The following is a 14771-nucleotide window of genomic DNA, read 5'->3' on the forward strand; positions in this document are numbered from 1 at the left end:
TTTCTCAATACCTCCCTTCATTCCTTTCCTCCATCTTTCCCCATCCCTGTATTCTTATCTATCCCCATCCCTATATTCCTATCATTCCTCCACCTTTCTCTCCAGTCCTAGCTAGCTGTCTCCATTCCTCCTTTCATTCTTAACTTTCCTCCATACCTCCCTCTATTCCTAACTTTCTTCCCTCCCTCCCTCCCTCTAACTTTCCTTAAGTTTGGTCCATCCTCCTCCCCTTCCAACTTTGCGCCATCCCTTCAGTCTTGATGTTCCTTCTCTTTCTATGGATATCCTTTCGTAATCCTGGTTGCTAGAAAATACATTTCCATCTTCCTTTCATTCCTTTATCCTTAACTTTCTACACTTAGTCCATTGTTAAGGTTTCACCATCTACTCCATTGCTAACTTCGAACGATAACTTCATCAGTCCATTGGTAACTCCTCCTTGCCACACTCTTCTCCATTCTTAATTTTCTTTTCTGCATTCCTTCATTACTAATTTGTTTCCCTTCGTCGCCTTTTCTTAGCTTTCTTTCCTCCCTCCATGACATAGCTGGGTGCCATGGATACACAGCCACCACCACTACCTCCCTAACACCACACTGTTTTTCATCCCTTATATTACACTTCCCTGGACTATGACATAGACTGGATACTTTCACTGATTTTCTGCCATTCCAAACCCTTGCTTCTTAAGAGCAGTAGCACTGGAAGTATTCCAAGATTCAGGGGGGGAGGGAGCAAAAGTAAAGCCAGAGTACAGATAGTACTATATACTGTATACAGTACAGTATATATAGATAATCCTTGTTTTTCGTCTTTCTGTTCCCATATTCAAACTGGGGGTGGACGTGCGATGGCTTTTCTCCACTGCTTCCTATCCTGGATTAAATCTTCTCCAGTACCCAGTCTTTCCATATCATGCATTACAAGTAACACCTTTCTAGGTCTTCTTAGGTCTTCCTGGCAGTCGACATTCCACCACCTCCAGTTCCTCTGCTATTCTCACACAGCTCCCTTCCTCACTCCTCCTCACGTGCCTCTGCCTCAAGATGATATCGAGGTCCTTAACCCTGCATCTTCTGGCCACCTCCTTACTCAAAACTCTGTCCTCCTATCTCACTCCCGCCTTGTATCTTAACATTCTACAATCAGTACTCCTCAGAACATTCATCAGTCTCTCTGTCAAAGTCCATGTTTCAGCACCATATATCAATACTGGTCTAATGCAGGCCTCATATATTTTACTTCTGTGTCTCAGTGGTATGTGTTTGTTGACCAGTAGGAAATTAATTAGCGAATACAGGGCAGGGTAGCTCACTGGTAGAGCACTGAACTCGAGATCAGGGGGTCGCGAGCTCCAGCCAAGCCCAGTAGCTGTCATGTCAGGAAGGGTACTAGCTCCCTCCCATCATCTAGCAGGGCTATATGATCTAATAAGGTCTAGCCTGGGGGAACATTTCCCTTTTTTTCCCTGGCCTTGGAATGCATAAGTTCTAAAGTTGCCAAGTAATTCCAGTGCACAGGCAGCATATAAAAGTTCTGGTTTCTTTACATGATTATAGAGTTGAGCATGATCCAGCTCACAACTGCTACAGTTCCAAGGAAACTGAGTATCTGCAGCATCCTTACATATTTAAATACAGTAACTTACCTGACCTGGGATATGCCTCCCTTACTCTTTGAATTTTTCATATTGTTGCGTTTCTTTTTTTCTGCCTTTTTCCTAATAGTTTCAGCAGGCCTATGTTTGTTTTTGTTGGCTTCTGACATCTTTAATATTACAATTCATTTTTTTTACCACCTTGAAAATCAATCTCCAATTCTAGTTTCTTTTTATTAACCTCTTTACTTCAATGGTGTGGCATTGTAGAGGGATACCTTCAAGTGGTGGCACCAACATAACCAAGTGGCTCAAATGCCTGGTTATATAGTATAACATCCCTCCACTACTTCCTTATTTGGATGGTGGACTCCAGGAGAAGGGCAACTTGGGCCTACAGTCCAACAGGTTTACATTTCAGACGAGCAACAGCTTTAATGGTGTTATTTTATTAAGAAACTAACAAATTTTCCTTACTTAAGTAGTTGTAGTGAAGGAGTCAGAAACCATCTCCAATAACTCCTTCACTGCTTCATTTTTAACAACTGCCTCAAAATTTTATGATTTTTGGAAAGTTTTCTAAAGATGACGAGGTTAAACTCTTGCAGTCCCTTGTAAATGATAACTATCAATTCTATTATGCCACCATCGGAATGCACAGGCCAAAGGTTAGGCTATTGTTGTTCAGTGCACTTCAGGGTATGTAATGGAAAATCCTCCGACAATCTCTGAGACTCAAAATGAAGTGTGAAGACTACAGCGTGGTCCCAGGTGAGACCTCTTACCACCAGGCCACCATGTCTCTATCCCTTGAAATGGTAACTCGTTGTAAGAATAAAAGTTCATTAAAAGATGTTGGAAAGACACTTGTATTAAGCATAAATTACAAGAAGTTATCTATATACAATTCTTATGCAAATTTTACAAATTGCTGAAGAATACTGCAAAGGAGACTCAGCCAATGAAGTACAGTACAGTATATGGTACAATGTTTTGCATATAAAAATAATTGATATGCTGATGTTTAGAACAGATTTCTAGTGCATTCAGAAGCCAATTAAGGACTAAGTATGTAACATTCAAATAATTTCCCTACAAGTTTAGAGTTTTAAGAGGATTTAGTCACTTATTTACCCTTTGACTGATATGGTTCTCCTCCACTCCAGTGACATTTTTTAATGCATTCTTCTTAATACAATATGATTATATTCAGGTTAAGAGAAGCTTTCCAGATGGTGGGTTAGGTATAGCATTCATCAACCCATTCACTGTGAGAAGTCTCCCTTAAAGCTGAATAAAATCATCAACTGGTAAAAATGATAAAATACAATGTACATCACCAGACAAAGGAATTAAGGAAATGCTTTGTGAATGACAGCAAGTTGACAATGAATCCAATGTGCACAAATGAATAGCTGTCCGCAGTGCTTAAGAACCAATACTATGGATCAAATTTTTAACAATGTAACAGCCTCGTTCTCAGTAATATTGGAAGGTAATTTGGACATGCCTAATTAACACCTTCACAACCACGGCAATCTTTTACAGTTTATTATTTGCTGCTGAGATACTATTTTACTCAACATTAGATATTTTTAATGGGAGGTATTAGATTTTCCCTTCATGAAACTTTTCACTACTCAAAGTTCTTCCTAACCTGAATATAATGCATCTGATGGTACTGTCCTGGTACACTGATTAATATAAAAGACATCATTGCAATGAAAGAGTCAACAAACTGGGCTGCTGAATTACAGCACAATTACTATATTTATAGAAGGCCAGCTTGTCTAGCAAAATCCATGGTTCCACAGCCTACAAACTTGGGTCAGTCAAAGGGGCATGTTTTCACAAAACTATTAACTTTTCTGAGACGAACATTAAGTACAGACTGACATGCCTTTTACTCTTAACTCACTGAGTCCTAAAGTCTTTTCCATTTTATTCTTGCCATCTACTAACAATTTTAATCTGAATGGAGTAGACTTTTCAAAACTGAGGGGTTAGATACAAACTTAGTCAAACCCTTCAATGTGAATGGACTGCCTCAGTTTAATAATATCATCTGGTAGCAGTAAGAATAATTAAGAAGGACGTCACACAGATTCCAGGGGTTAACTTTTTTCAAGGGGTGGAGGTTCTGCCAGTCATCTCATGATCACTCATTCAGTACACAAAACAGCTACAATTCTTATGAAATTAGTAATTAAATAAGAGTTATATGCAAAAAAGGAGAGAGAGAAAAAAAAATGACTGTATATAAAGCTAAGACCTTTTAACTTAAACTCCTAAATGATAAAAATTTTCTCATGAACTTCTGCAACTAACACATCCACACTTAATTTCACTTTAGGACTGAGAAATATCACACTTGAGAATCACTAACCTAACAATGCAAGTTTTTCGTAAGCTTTCTGGCGCCTGGCTTCATGTGTGCTCTTACAATACAGCCATTTTGAGTCCACACTGACCAAGCTCATATGTTGTATGTCTGAAATGTTTAGAGTGAGATTAGGCCATGGAAAATGATGTGACTCAGCTCAACATTACATTTCTTTGAAAATCTAACTATCAAGCAGACCCAAATGAACATTACAATTTTCTGAACATTAATACAGTACAGTATGTTGTATAATATGTAGACCTAGTTCAGAATCTTCCACACATATAATACTGTATGCAAACCTAGCTGAAGATGGCAATCTTCTGAACATTTATATCACATGTAAACCTAACTGAACATTGTAATCCTCTGAACACTTAAGTATGGTTTTATCATAAATGGAACTGGGCTCTCAATCTGGACTCAAAATGGTCACGGTGGTCGATCTCTCACGCATGTGTAAATTGGGGTATGTCTGGCACCAGAGGCATTACAGTATGAGGGCTGTACATGTCACAAAAGTAGCAAAATTACAAAAGAGGCAGTTGTATGTACACAGTCGCAGGAAGACGACCATGGCGGCAGTAGTGTAAGAAGGGACTAAGGCCAGCATTATATAGGATACAAATGCACAAGTTATATACACACCACATTACTGGGGAGGCAAAGGGACTCACCACACTCCAGGGGCATCAAGACTGATGTATGTATCCTTGGAGTACTAATAAGTATACAGCTGGGACATAAGTTTGCCTAACATTCCATCGATTATGTTTCTCATTTTTCTTTGCTGGTTAAGATTCTCAAACTGATATCTGCTTCATATGTTTCTCTGTCCACAGATCATGCTTCCTGATAAGATGCATCAGGAAGTAAAGTGACATACATGCTCTAAGTGTGATGCAGACACAGTGGAACAGCAGGTGAACTAATATCCTTGGCTGTATTTATAGGCAGCAAATGTCTTGTTGTCTCTTGTGCTTCTCTTTCCATGAACTTTGAAAATTACTTTGCTGAATCAGCAGCATTTGACACTGATGTTTTATTTGGCCACTGATCATTGTCATCATCACTGCCTGCTTCAGATTCAAAAGATGAATTTTCATAATCCATGGACAGAAGAGCAGGAGAGATAACAAGACTTTTTCTTTTTTTTAATAAAACAGTACAGTTCTTAAGTATACCAGGAAAAGCTCAGAATATACTCTTAAGTGAATATTAAATGACTCCTACATGAATACAGTACTGTATATTCCAAAACAACAAAAATCCATCCCAATGCCCCAACTTGCATTTGTTTCAGAAAAGAGTTTGTTCCTCCATGGGGTGGATCCAGGGGTGTTGTCCATGCTGCCCGTGCCACACTCCTGGTTTATCACACTGACATTAGTAAACAGTAATATGTGTATACAGACTGCATCTTTTATTGGCTATCATGTTTGTTTCTCTGGGACAATTATGGAACAAACCATTCTTGTCTGACAGATGTACTTTAATTAACAGAAAAAGAGATGCTGAGCCTCCGTTACTTTGGAAAGAGGTAGGGGCAACACCTTAAAAATATTCCTGGATCCACCCCTGCCTCCCTTGTCCCCCTCCTGAGTCTGTCCTCTAAGATCAGCACATAAGATTATTTGCAGCATCAGTAATGCAAATAATCTATAACAAATTTCACACATTTTTATAACTACGCTGCTGCTTTAGAATTCAGCGTTACAGGATTACTAAATCAGTAGAGACTAGACTGACATTGACGTTGCTGGCAAGAGCAACTGCTTGACATAAGGACAGCAGAATAACAAGGCTCCAGCACAGTGGCATCACACATTGTTTACTCTGAGAAATGTAAATTTCACTTGGTTTAAATATTTGATGTTACAGTACTTCTTTTTGTTATTATGTGCAAGAGAGTGATGTTTACTCTCAGTTATGTTCGGAATTGAGCAGCCCGGCCTGACCTGGCCCGGCCTGAACTAACTGTCACGCTAAGCAGAAGCTAATAACTTTACTCTTATGTGATGTAGAGTTGAAATTCTTTCTGAATGTGATACATTCATTCAATAAACTTTGTTACCGACTAAAAACTCATCCATAAAGGCGTCGGAACCTCTTGGAATCTTGAGTTTTCCAAGGGAGTGTTCAGCTCTCATTGGTGAATGCCTCAATTACAAAATCAAATTAAAAAAGATTTTCTGCTGTAATACTAACTTTCTGGGCATCAACTCTAGCAATTAAATATCGGAGATTCTGCCTATAATTTTATATCAATGTTTCTGCTATGTTTTGATGGTAAAATCACCAAGGGAAAATACCCCATTTCTGGCTCAAATCATCTCACCAATAACCATGTCTTTATCATTTCAGTTCTGTTGACACGGCAGGTTGGCTGTGGAGATTGTAGAATTATTCAATGAGTGTGTTATGAATGCTATGGTGCCCTGCTTTACACCAGCAGTTGTGTACCGCTGGAACCTACATTGCTCAAAAAAACCCTGAGCTATATTATCGCTTTCACTTTGGTGTGTGTGTGTGTGTGTGTGTGTGTGTGTGTGTGTGTGTGTGTGAGAGAGAGAGAGAATATATTTCATTCCAGTATATTTTTCATTGTTCAGATATATTCATGAAGAAATAATATATCAGAGGGAAATTGTGATAACATGGCACTTGCTTGCTTATCATGCACTCATATGCACAATTTACTGGTACAATTTTTTTTATTTTTTTTTACGTGTCCGACTCTGGGCAAAGGCTTCAGGGCCTATTTCTCGGGGGCAGTGACCTATCCCAAGGCCCAGTAGTCCTCCTACACCTCCACATGTCACCACTTCGGCACTAACACCCACCATCCATATTGAATACATGCTAAGGCTGTCTCATACAGGATTGGTGTATTGGTATTAGCGGGGGTATTTTAACGACATGTCAGCGGGTCATCTGGTAGATCACGAAAGTCTTGTTTTAGGAAATTCAAATCCTGAAACTGTTCCCTGCCCCAGCTGGGATTCGATCCTGGGTCCATTAGGACTGCAGGCCGCCTCTCTAACGATTCAGCCACCAGTAGTACCATGCAGTAAGACCTCCCTATAACGGACTAATTGGGGCCCAGGCCATTCTGAAAAATGCGAAATTCTGATAAAAGCAACATCCCCCTACTAACCCGGACTTTTTCCGATATATCAGACATTAGTCTGGATCGCATGAATGGTTTTTAAACTGTTTTGACTGCCACTGCGGTATTGTACTGTGCTATAACTTCACTACATTAATCAAATGGTATAATATATATAATAATACTGTACTGTACACTGATAAATATGTCTTTTATTTAATTTACCTTATTGTGGTGAACATAGCTGAAATGGTCAGGCAGTCTGGACTGCTTCTGACTTTATTGGACTCTATCCGATATATAGGAATGTAGTCTGGTAGCTCCTTGATTCCGATAAAAGCGAATTCTTGCCTACTGAAGTCCATTATATTGAGGTTTTAACGTATAGGCTTCTGTGGCATACCAGTATCTAGTAACCAGTTTACAAACATATCAATACCACATACTGTACATGGTAAACTATTGGTTGTTTTCATGTTTCCCTTCATAATCTTGATAACTGTTTGCATGATAAACCCAGCACTTCTGCAAGTAAACAAGATGAGACAACAGCTGAGGATGACCTCATTGCAAGGCACAGTCATCACCTCAGGAAACATGAAAGTGGGCATCCGAGCCACAATTACATTATTTTGAGATTGGAGGACTATAGTGTGTCCATTTTAACCTGACAAAGGTATTTAAACTCTTTTCAGCTCAAGTTAAGACCAAATGCAATCAGACTGGAGGTTGGCTTTTACTACTTACCAAGGAGACTCACTGGTACCTCATAATTAAGAGTTATCAAATATGATGCTGCTATGAATACTATTCAAGGTGTGTCAGTGGCCCAGTTATGTCAGGTGAAAATAAACCAACTACTGTATACCATCATAATTTTTAGCTGTCCTGTGTAAGGCTGGTTTAGTAATTTCAGGCCACTACTGGAGGTGACTGTTGCCTGGAGGGGCATCTAAAAAAAATTAAAATTATTCTCTCCCACTGACAGACTGCAGACGACATTACACTTTGGCAGACAAATGCACACTAGCATGTGGAAAGGCACATAGAACAGTTGCCATTAAGTGAAAGGTGGGAGGTGGGGGGAGGTGACCACTTCACTCCCACACTTCCACCAGTGAGAGTCGTATTATCATCAGTTATGGAAGCTCCCTAGCAACTCTTCCTTATCTATTTATTTCTTAACATGAATCATTAATGTTCACTTCTCTTCCTTACTCGTTTATTTCTTTAAATGATATGTTAATATTCACTTGTGTGTGATTTGTGTAAACCAACTGTATGCTGAAGAGATATAAATACCATCCGGAAGAACAATGAGGTGTAGTATGTATCACAAACTGAGGTTCCAGTACCAGCAACTTCCGTTCGAAGAACTGGTGCTTTTGAGAACCAAAAGACTTGTGATAGGTGGGGCCACTCACCATCCACTCACTCGATGTAATGCTGCTTTGGGTGTCTGCCCTTTCCTCTCTTCCTCCCTTCCTCTTCTGTCTTTCTTTCCTTCATTCTTTCCCCTTCCTTCAGCCTATGGGTGTGTGACTTTACACTCCCTATTCCATCTTTCTTTCCTTCATTCCTTCCTCTTCCCTCAGCCTATGCGTGACTCTACAATGAGTGACAAGCCAAATGGTTTCCTGTACACTAGGAAACCATTTACTACGAAGGATGGTAACCATACAACCAGATTATAGCGCCTGGTGGTTTAGTGAGTAATTACGGAGCTCCAATTGGATTGAGCCAATGCAGGTTTATATCCAAGGGGTGGCTGGGGTTTACTGCTCACATAATGCCACTCAAGGATGAGTGAGGCCAGTCCCTTTCATCTTAAATGTCAGGACCAACTTGCCTAGCCCCAGGCTTTTATGCTCCTCATGGGGCAACACAGGATTGGATGACAGACGGATGGATAGATTTTAAAAAAGGAAGTGTTGCTGGAAAGCCTTCTAAGCTGACAACAATACTGGCCCGGGACTCAACACCACATAAGCCTCAGGCACGAATGTTGAAACAGCAGCACCTCACTGGCCCACGGCCACTCCTCCATATACTGCCTGGTCCTAGGGGATTTCTGAAGCTCTGGGATGCAACTCAGCGCCAGAAAAAAGTAAACTTTTCTGGATTAGAGAAGCACTTCCCACCTTCCTTTATGCCACCCTAGTATGAAAATTTTCAAGGTATTTTCCTGTTCAGGGGCAGCTAATACTGTACAAATCAAACTCAATATCTATGATGACCAGACACTTGGAGGTGTTACGGTGACCATGAGTGACAAGTGAATTGCCAGGTGAGGTGAGCTGCAGTGTACAAACATCCTCACAAATACTGACTACATGTGTTCACCACAGTAAAAAGATCAACTTCAGTAAAGGTTCATATAAATGGAAGAACAGTAAAACTGTCAGCATGTAAAATACAGTATTCACGATATCACACCATATATACACATAAAAATATTAAAGCTCCAGACCATATTTATGGTAAATCATAGGAAAGTATTCTCCATAATTTTACATTAATTATGATAATTTATGTACAGTTTTTCACCCACAAGCATATACAAGAATTATACAGTGAAATGCAACTCATTAATGATAACCACTTGATCCTATAATTGATCTCTTGTATGAGACCCACCCATATGGGCAAGATTTTGTAGCAAGTACCTAAAAAGTTATTAAACATAACAGTTTCATGATAGGAAATTTAATCTGTACATTGTAAGAGATATCTCTTAAAAGTATGTGACTGACAGTAAAAAGTTTTAGCTTGTTAAAAAAAAAAAAAAAAAAAAAAAAAAAAAAAAAAAAAAAAATCTTGCTCTTTTTCAAGCATGTAGGTAAACAATAATAAGTGGACACACACAAGCAAGGGTATAGTGTCAGAGTATACTGTTTTGCTTCGGGACATTCTGAGAACTTTGCAACCTTGACTGCTGGAGATGGTTCAAGAGGCAAAAACAGAAAGGTATCTTTTGAAGGTAATGAAAAAAAAAGTACTCTTTTAGAAGCTATCTGAGAATTTAGAACTTTCTGAATATATCTGAGGATTTAGAACCAATGTCCAGAGCATAATCAAATTATTTTTTTCTTGCCTGGAAACTCCCCCTTTCCTCCTCCCTAATGGACATAACATATTAGTAATCATGTATGCTTTTTGACTGGTCATACCAAATATTGCCAAATTTTTGAGGGTGAGGGGGGATCCCTGTAGAACAGTAAATTACCATTCCCCCCCCCCCATTTTTTTTTTTTTTTTTTTTCTTCTTCCTATACCTTTCAATAGCATGGAACAGGAATGTTTATCTATGGAATTCTTCCCATCTTAAAACTCTGGATATGCCCTTGAATATGGTTCCCAAACCATGGATTTAGGGAAAACTACAATAAATTAGCTTTCTTCTCTGAGCTAGAATGAATTAGCTTTCTTCCTGCGGGCTAAAATAAATCAGGTTTGTCTATTTGGGAGGTAGAATAAATTAGCCTTCTTCTGGGAGCTAGATTAAATTAGCATTTTATTTTTGGGAGCTAGAATAAATTAGCCTTCTTCTTGATTTCAGTCTGCTTCCATTGCTGCAGTGTGTAGAACTCCTGGCGTGAGGTTCCAAGGGCCTGCTCAAACTCCTTGTCATCCAGATACACCTCAAGATGCAGCGGGTCGACACCATCCGGAGGCGGTTTGGCGGTGAGCTCGGCTAAGGAGTAGCGAGTGCGTGCCAGAGATGTAAGGATGTCTGCAACATTATACTGTCTCCCAGCCTTCCATCGTCCCTCCTGTACACAACACACGATATTAGAAAATGCATAATCATCATCAAATTAAAATAAAATAATAATGAATGATACCATGTTTCCTCTTAGAGGGATCCCCATACTGAGGTTGGCCATGGTACAACTGGTGTTTTCTATGGATTTTCCTATTGGTGCACCTGGGAATAATATTTACGCTAACAACAGATGGTTATATTATGCTGGCAAAAACCTTAAACTTCTGCACTGAAATGTTAAGAAAATGGTCCTTTTCCTCTGTAATAAATGATGATTTACAGTCAGGTATACATTGCACTTTGTGGTAGGTGGGGGTGCTCACCATCCACTCACTCAGTACAGTGCTGCTCTTGGGTGACTGCCCTTTCCTCTCTTCCTTTCTTCTTCCCTTTGTTCCTCTTCAGTCTTTCTTTCCTTCTTCCTTTTCTCTTTCTTCTGTCTATGGGTGACTACACCGAGTGACAAGCCAAACGGTTTCCTGTACACCAGGAAACCATTTACTACACTGGGTGGTAACCATATAATCAAACTATGGCGCCTGGTGGTTCAGTAAGTAATTAAGATGCTCCAGCCAGATTGAACCTGTACAGGTTTATATCCACGGGGTGGTTGAGGTTTACTGTTCACACAATGCCACTAAAGGATGAATGTGGCTCCTCAATCTCATCTTAAATATAGGGACCAAGATGCCTAGCCCCGGGCTCCTATGCTCATCAAGGGCAACACAGGATTAGACGATGTGTATGTATATATGTATAAATTGCACTGCTTCTGTACAGAGAATGATGAATGCTGATTCATTTATGGTAATTTACAGTCATGCTCCAACACAAAACAATAATCAATACACTCAATGCTATCAAGGAACCAAAATGCATTAACACTCACTCTACAATATCTACAAAATTTCTTTCTTAAGATTTTGAAACCATGATTGAAGCACTTGAAAATAATCATCATTAAAGCTTCATGACTGTGTACACATGCTGTCTTTGTCACTACAGTACTATGGTAAGTGGTGGCACCTGATGTAATGCTGCCTACTTCTTCCTTCATCTTTATCATTCTTTTTCTGTGTCTGCCTTACTCTCTTCCTACATCTCCCATCTTTGCTCTCACAGTTTATTACTCTTCCTTCCTTTTCATGTGGCTTTACAATGACTGACAAACATAATGGTTTCCTGTAGGCCAGGAAACTATTTACAATGTTGGGTGGTAACCATATAACCAACCCACATATGTTCCCTACGTGTCAACAAGTGGGTTGGCAGAGAATTAGTGCCTCTCCCTGTAAAACCACTAACTCAAAGACAAACGGCCACCCTTTATGGGATTATGGTGTCTGGCTATAAACAGATAGATGGACAATGAAGAAACTTAAAACAACATATTAATACCATATCCATTTAGATATACTTACCTTAGGGGAAAAACATGAACAACAACAACGTTCATTATGAAATCATCGATCACCTGCTCTCAGATACTATATGGAGCAAGTGTACTATCACTCTCCAGAGTGACACTTTTATGGGCCACAAATGAATGTGGACACTTCATGAATTTTCATGTCATCCTTGCACAGAGGCCACATTAATCTTGTCTGACAGTGGTCCTTGGTGATTGTCCTGCACTGTGGTAAGAGTATCCTTACAGGAGAGCAGCTACATGGCGCCTACTCCCCCATACGGATTCTCTCCCCATAGCCAGGTGGTCTCTCGTGGTTGTGCAGTCAGTAGGATCCTTGTAAGCCACCATCTGAAGATGCTGCCCAAGTGCTGGTACCACTTCTTCAAGATTAATGGATCCAGGAATCTGGCATATCTTTGATTTCTCACAGTAGATATACAGTGTTCGTACTTTCTTATTATCTATTCATTCATTTCATCTATTCATCTTTCTTTTCATCCATACATTTATCAACTAATAATTTATTACCCACTTAGGAGCACAGGAGAAAAACTGTTGTTTCTGTGTTCATGAATACAAAGGCTTAAACAAAATAATATTGAAATATAACTGTGCTACCCTAATGAAAACACTTTTCATCAGCATTCTTATCAAACTCTTTAAATTAAATAAAAATGTGGAACTGCCAGATTCTGCTTCATCCAAAAGTTTATGCAGCTGCTTGGAAGTTCAAAAAGTGACAAAGACTCTTATGTGCAATACAGATTTGATTTACACAGAGGATGCGATGGAGTGATGAGATGGTGGAGTATATGATTGAGGGTGATGTGAGATGCTGGGAGGGCAGTCTGGCTGATGAGGACAAGGTGACATGGAAATTATTTGTTAGTGGCCAGCCTCTCCAGGATTAAGTCATCTGTTCATGCCAGGAGAGAAAGAAAACCACAAACCTTCTCCTGAATGGCAGTGACATCCAAACGAGGTGTCCAGATGGGGAAGAGATTGGTGAACTCAGGAGGCTCCATCCCTGCCACCACCAGTTGTGCCTCCACCATACAACCCTCTGCCTGGTTATCATTTGATGCAATTAGGGACAATCTACAAGGCTGTCCTTGCAAGTGTTGTGTATGAGAATGGTTGGTGATAGGAAATATTTAAATCTGAAGACATAACTTTATACACAGAGTGTCTTGAAATGGCTTTTACCAATTTTATCCTTTATGTTTCTGAGCACATTACACATAAAGTTACAATATATAAACTATCAGAAAGGTAAAGTCCAAAAGTTTAGCCTTCCTATAGAAAATTACAGAATTTGAATATGAAAACTGAAATTGGCTTGAGCAATATCAAACTGCTAAACTGATGTCCTGCCAGGCAGGCATATACTACAACAACAAAATTTACCATCTTGCTACTTTTTGTTATCCGAATCTTAGTCTGAATCCTGGCCTTGAGCTTGCAATAGTCTAGCGCTGTCTCCAGTGCAGCACGGCGGGCAAAGTTAAAGCGAAGCACGGCTGATCCGGTGACACTGGAGTCCTCCCCTTCTGAGGTTTGATCCGGCCACCACCCCTGCCACACCCACACCCGGTGACCTCCATCCACCAGGAACAGAGCTGGCAGAGGAAAGAGAGTAATCACACTATTCATCATCATCATCATCATCATCACCTTCATCATCATTATCATCATTACTATCATTATCAATGCCATTTTGACCTCTTTTTCCCATCTATGAATGGGGCAAAATAGGGACCAGAAAACAAGGATAGAGAAAGCACAAAAGAGAGGATACATCTTGCTTACTAGAGATAGGGCTGTCTAATAAACACCACAGTTATTACACATGGAGGCTCAAAATGTTTCTCATTAACCCCTTCAAGCCAATGATGCAATTTTTTTTTATTCCTGCTATTTCTAAACAATTTTATTAATTTTCAGAAAGGCTAAGGGACTGACAAGAGACCGAGCTGGCTGGATGAATTTTGTGTGGAAAAGTACATAACCAGGGATCTGACACCCCTCTAGTACGTGACAGCGTTCGGACTGATGCTACCAGATAGGTGTATCTGATGCTACAGGATGTGGTGAAAATTTTTTGGCCTATTTGATGGAGCCAGGATTCTGTAGGCTTGAATGGTGAGTGAATTGAAGTGTGGCCCACTGAACTGGGTAAACTTAGGCTCTCTGGACGTTGCTGCTTCTCACTCTGCCCAGGGGTAGGAAAGGAGGTCCGGATGATGATGGTGATGATTAGAGTGACACTTTGAACTGCACTGATAGGATGCAGCCTTCATTCATCCCCGTCTAGTTGAAAAATATCATCTGATAGTACCAAGAAAAATATAAAAAAAATGTCAGTGGACTTAGTTAATTTCCTCCATGTTAAAACAGTCCTATTTCTCCCATCTTTTCTGTCACTAATTATTGCTTTTCTTTCCGTTCAGGTGGCTTTACATTGAGTGACATGCCAAATGGTTTCCTGTAAGCCAAGAAACCATT

The 14771-nt window shown here is 39.8% G+C and overlaps 1 protein-coding gene across 1 annotated transcript in view; it reads right to left on the reverse strand.

Moving 5' to 3' along the window:
* Positions 1-9585: 9585 nt before the first annotated feature.
* LOC145401115 (uncharacterized) overlaps positions 9586-14771 on the reverse strand; it is a 273880-nt gene continuing 268694 nt past the window's right edge. The window contains exons 31-33 of the mRNA XM_080273486.1: positions 13674-13885; positions 13217-13333; positions 9586-10862 (exon numbers count right to left, since the gene is read on the reverse strand). Of these exons, the coding sequence (XP_080129612.1) occupies positions 10617-10862; positions 13217-13333; positions 13674-13885 (575 nt within the window). The 3' untranslated portion in view covers positions 9586-10616. The remainder of the gene's footprint in view (positions 10863-13216; positions 13334-13673; positions 13886-14771) is intronic.

Source organism: Coenobita brevimanus, chromosome 54 (assembly GCF_032717465.1).
Source record: "Coenobita brevimanus isolate Jiangsu-jjx chromosome 54, ASM3271746v2, whole genome shotgun sequence".
NCBI classification, from domain to species: domain Eukaryota; kingdom Metazoa; phylum Arthropoda; class Malacostraca; order Decapoda; family Coenobitidae; genus Coenobita; species Coenobita brevimanus.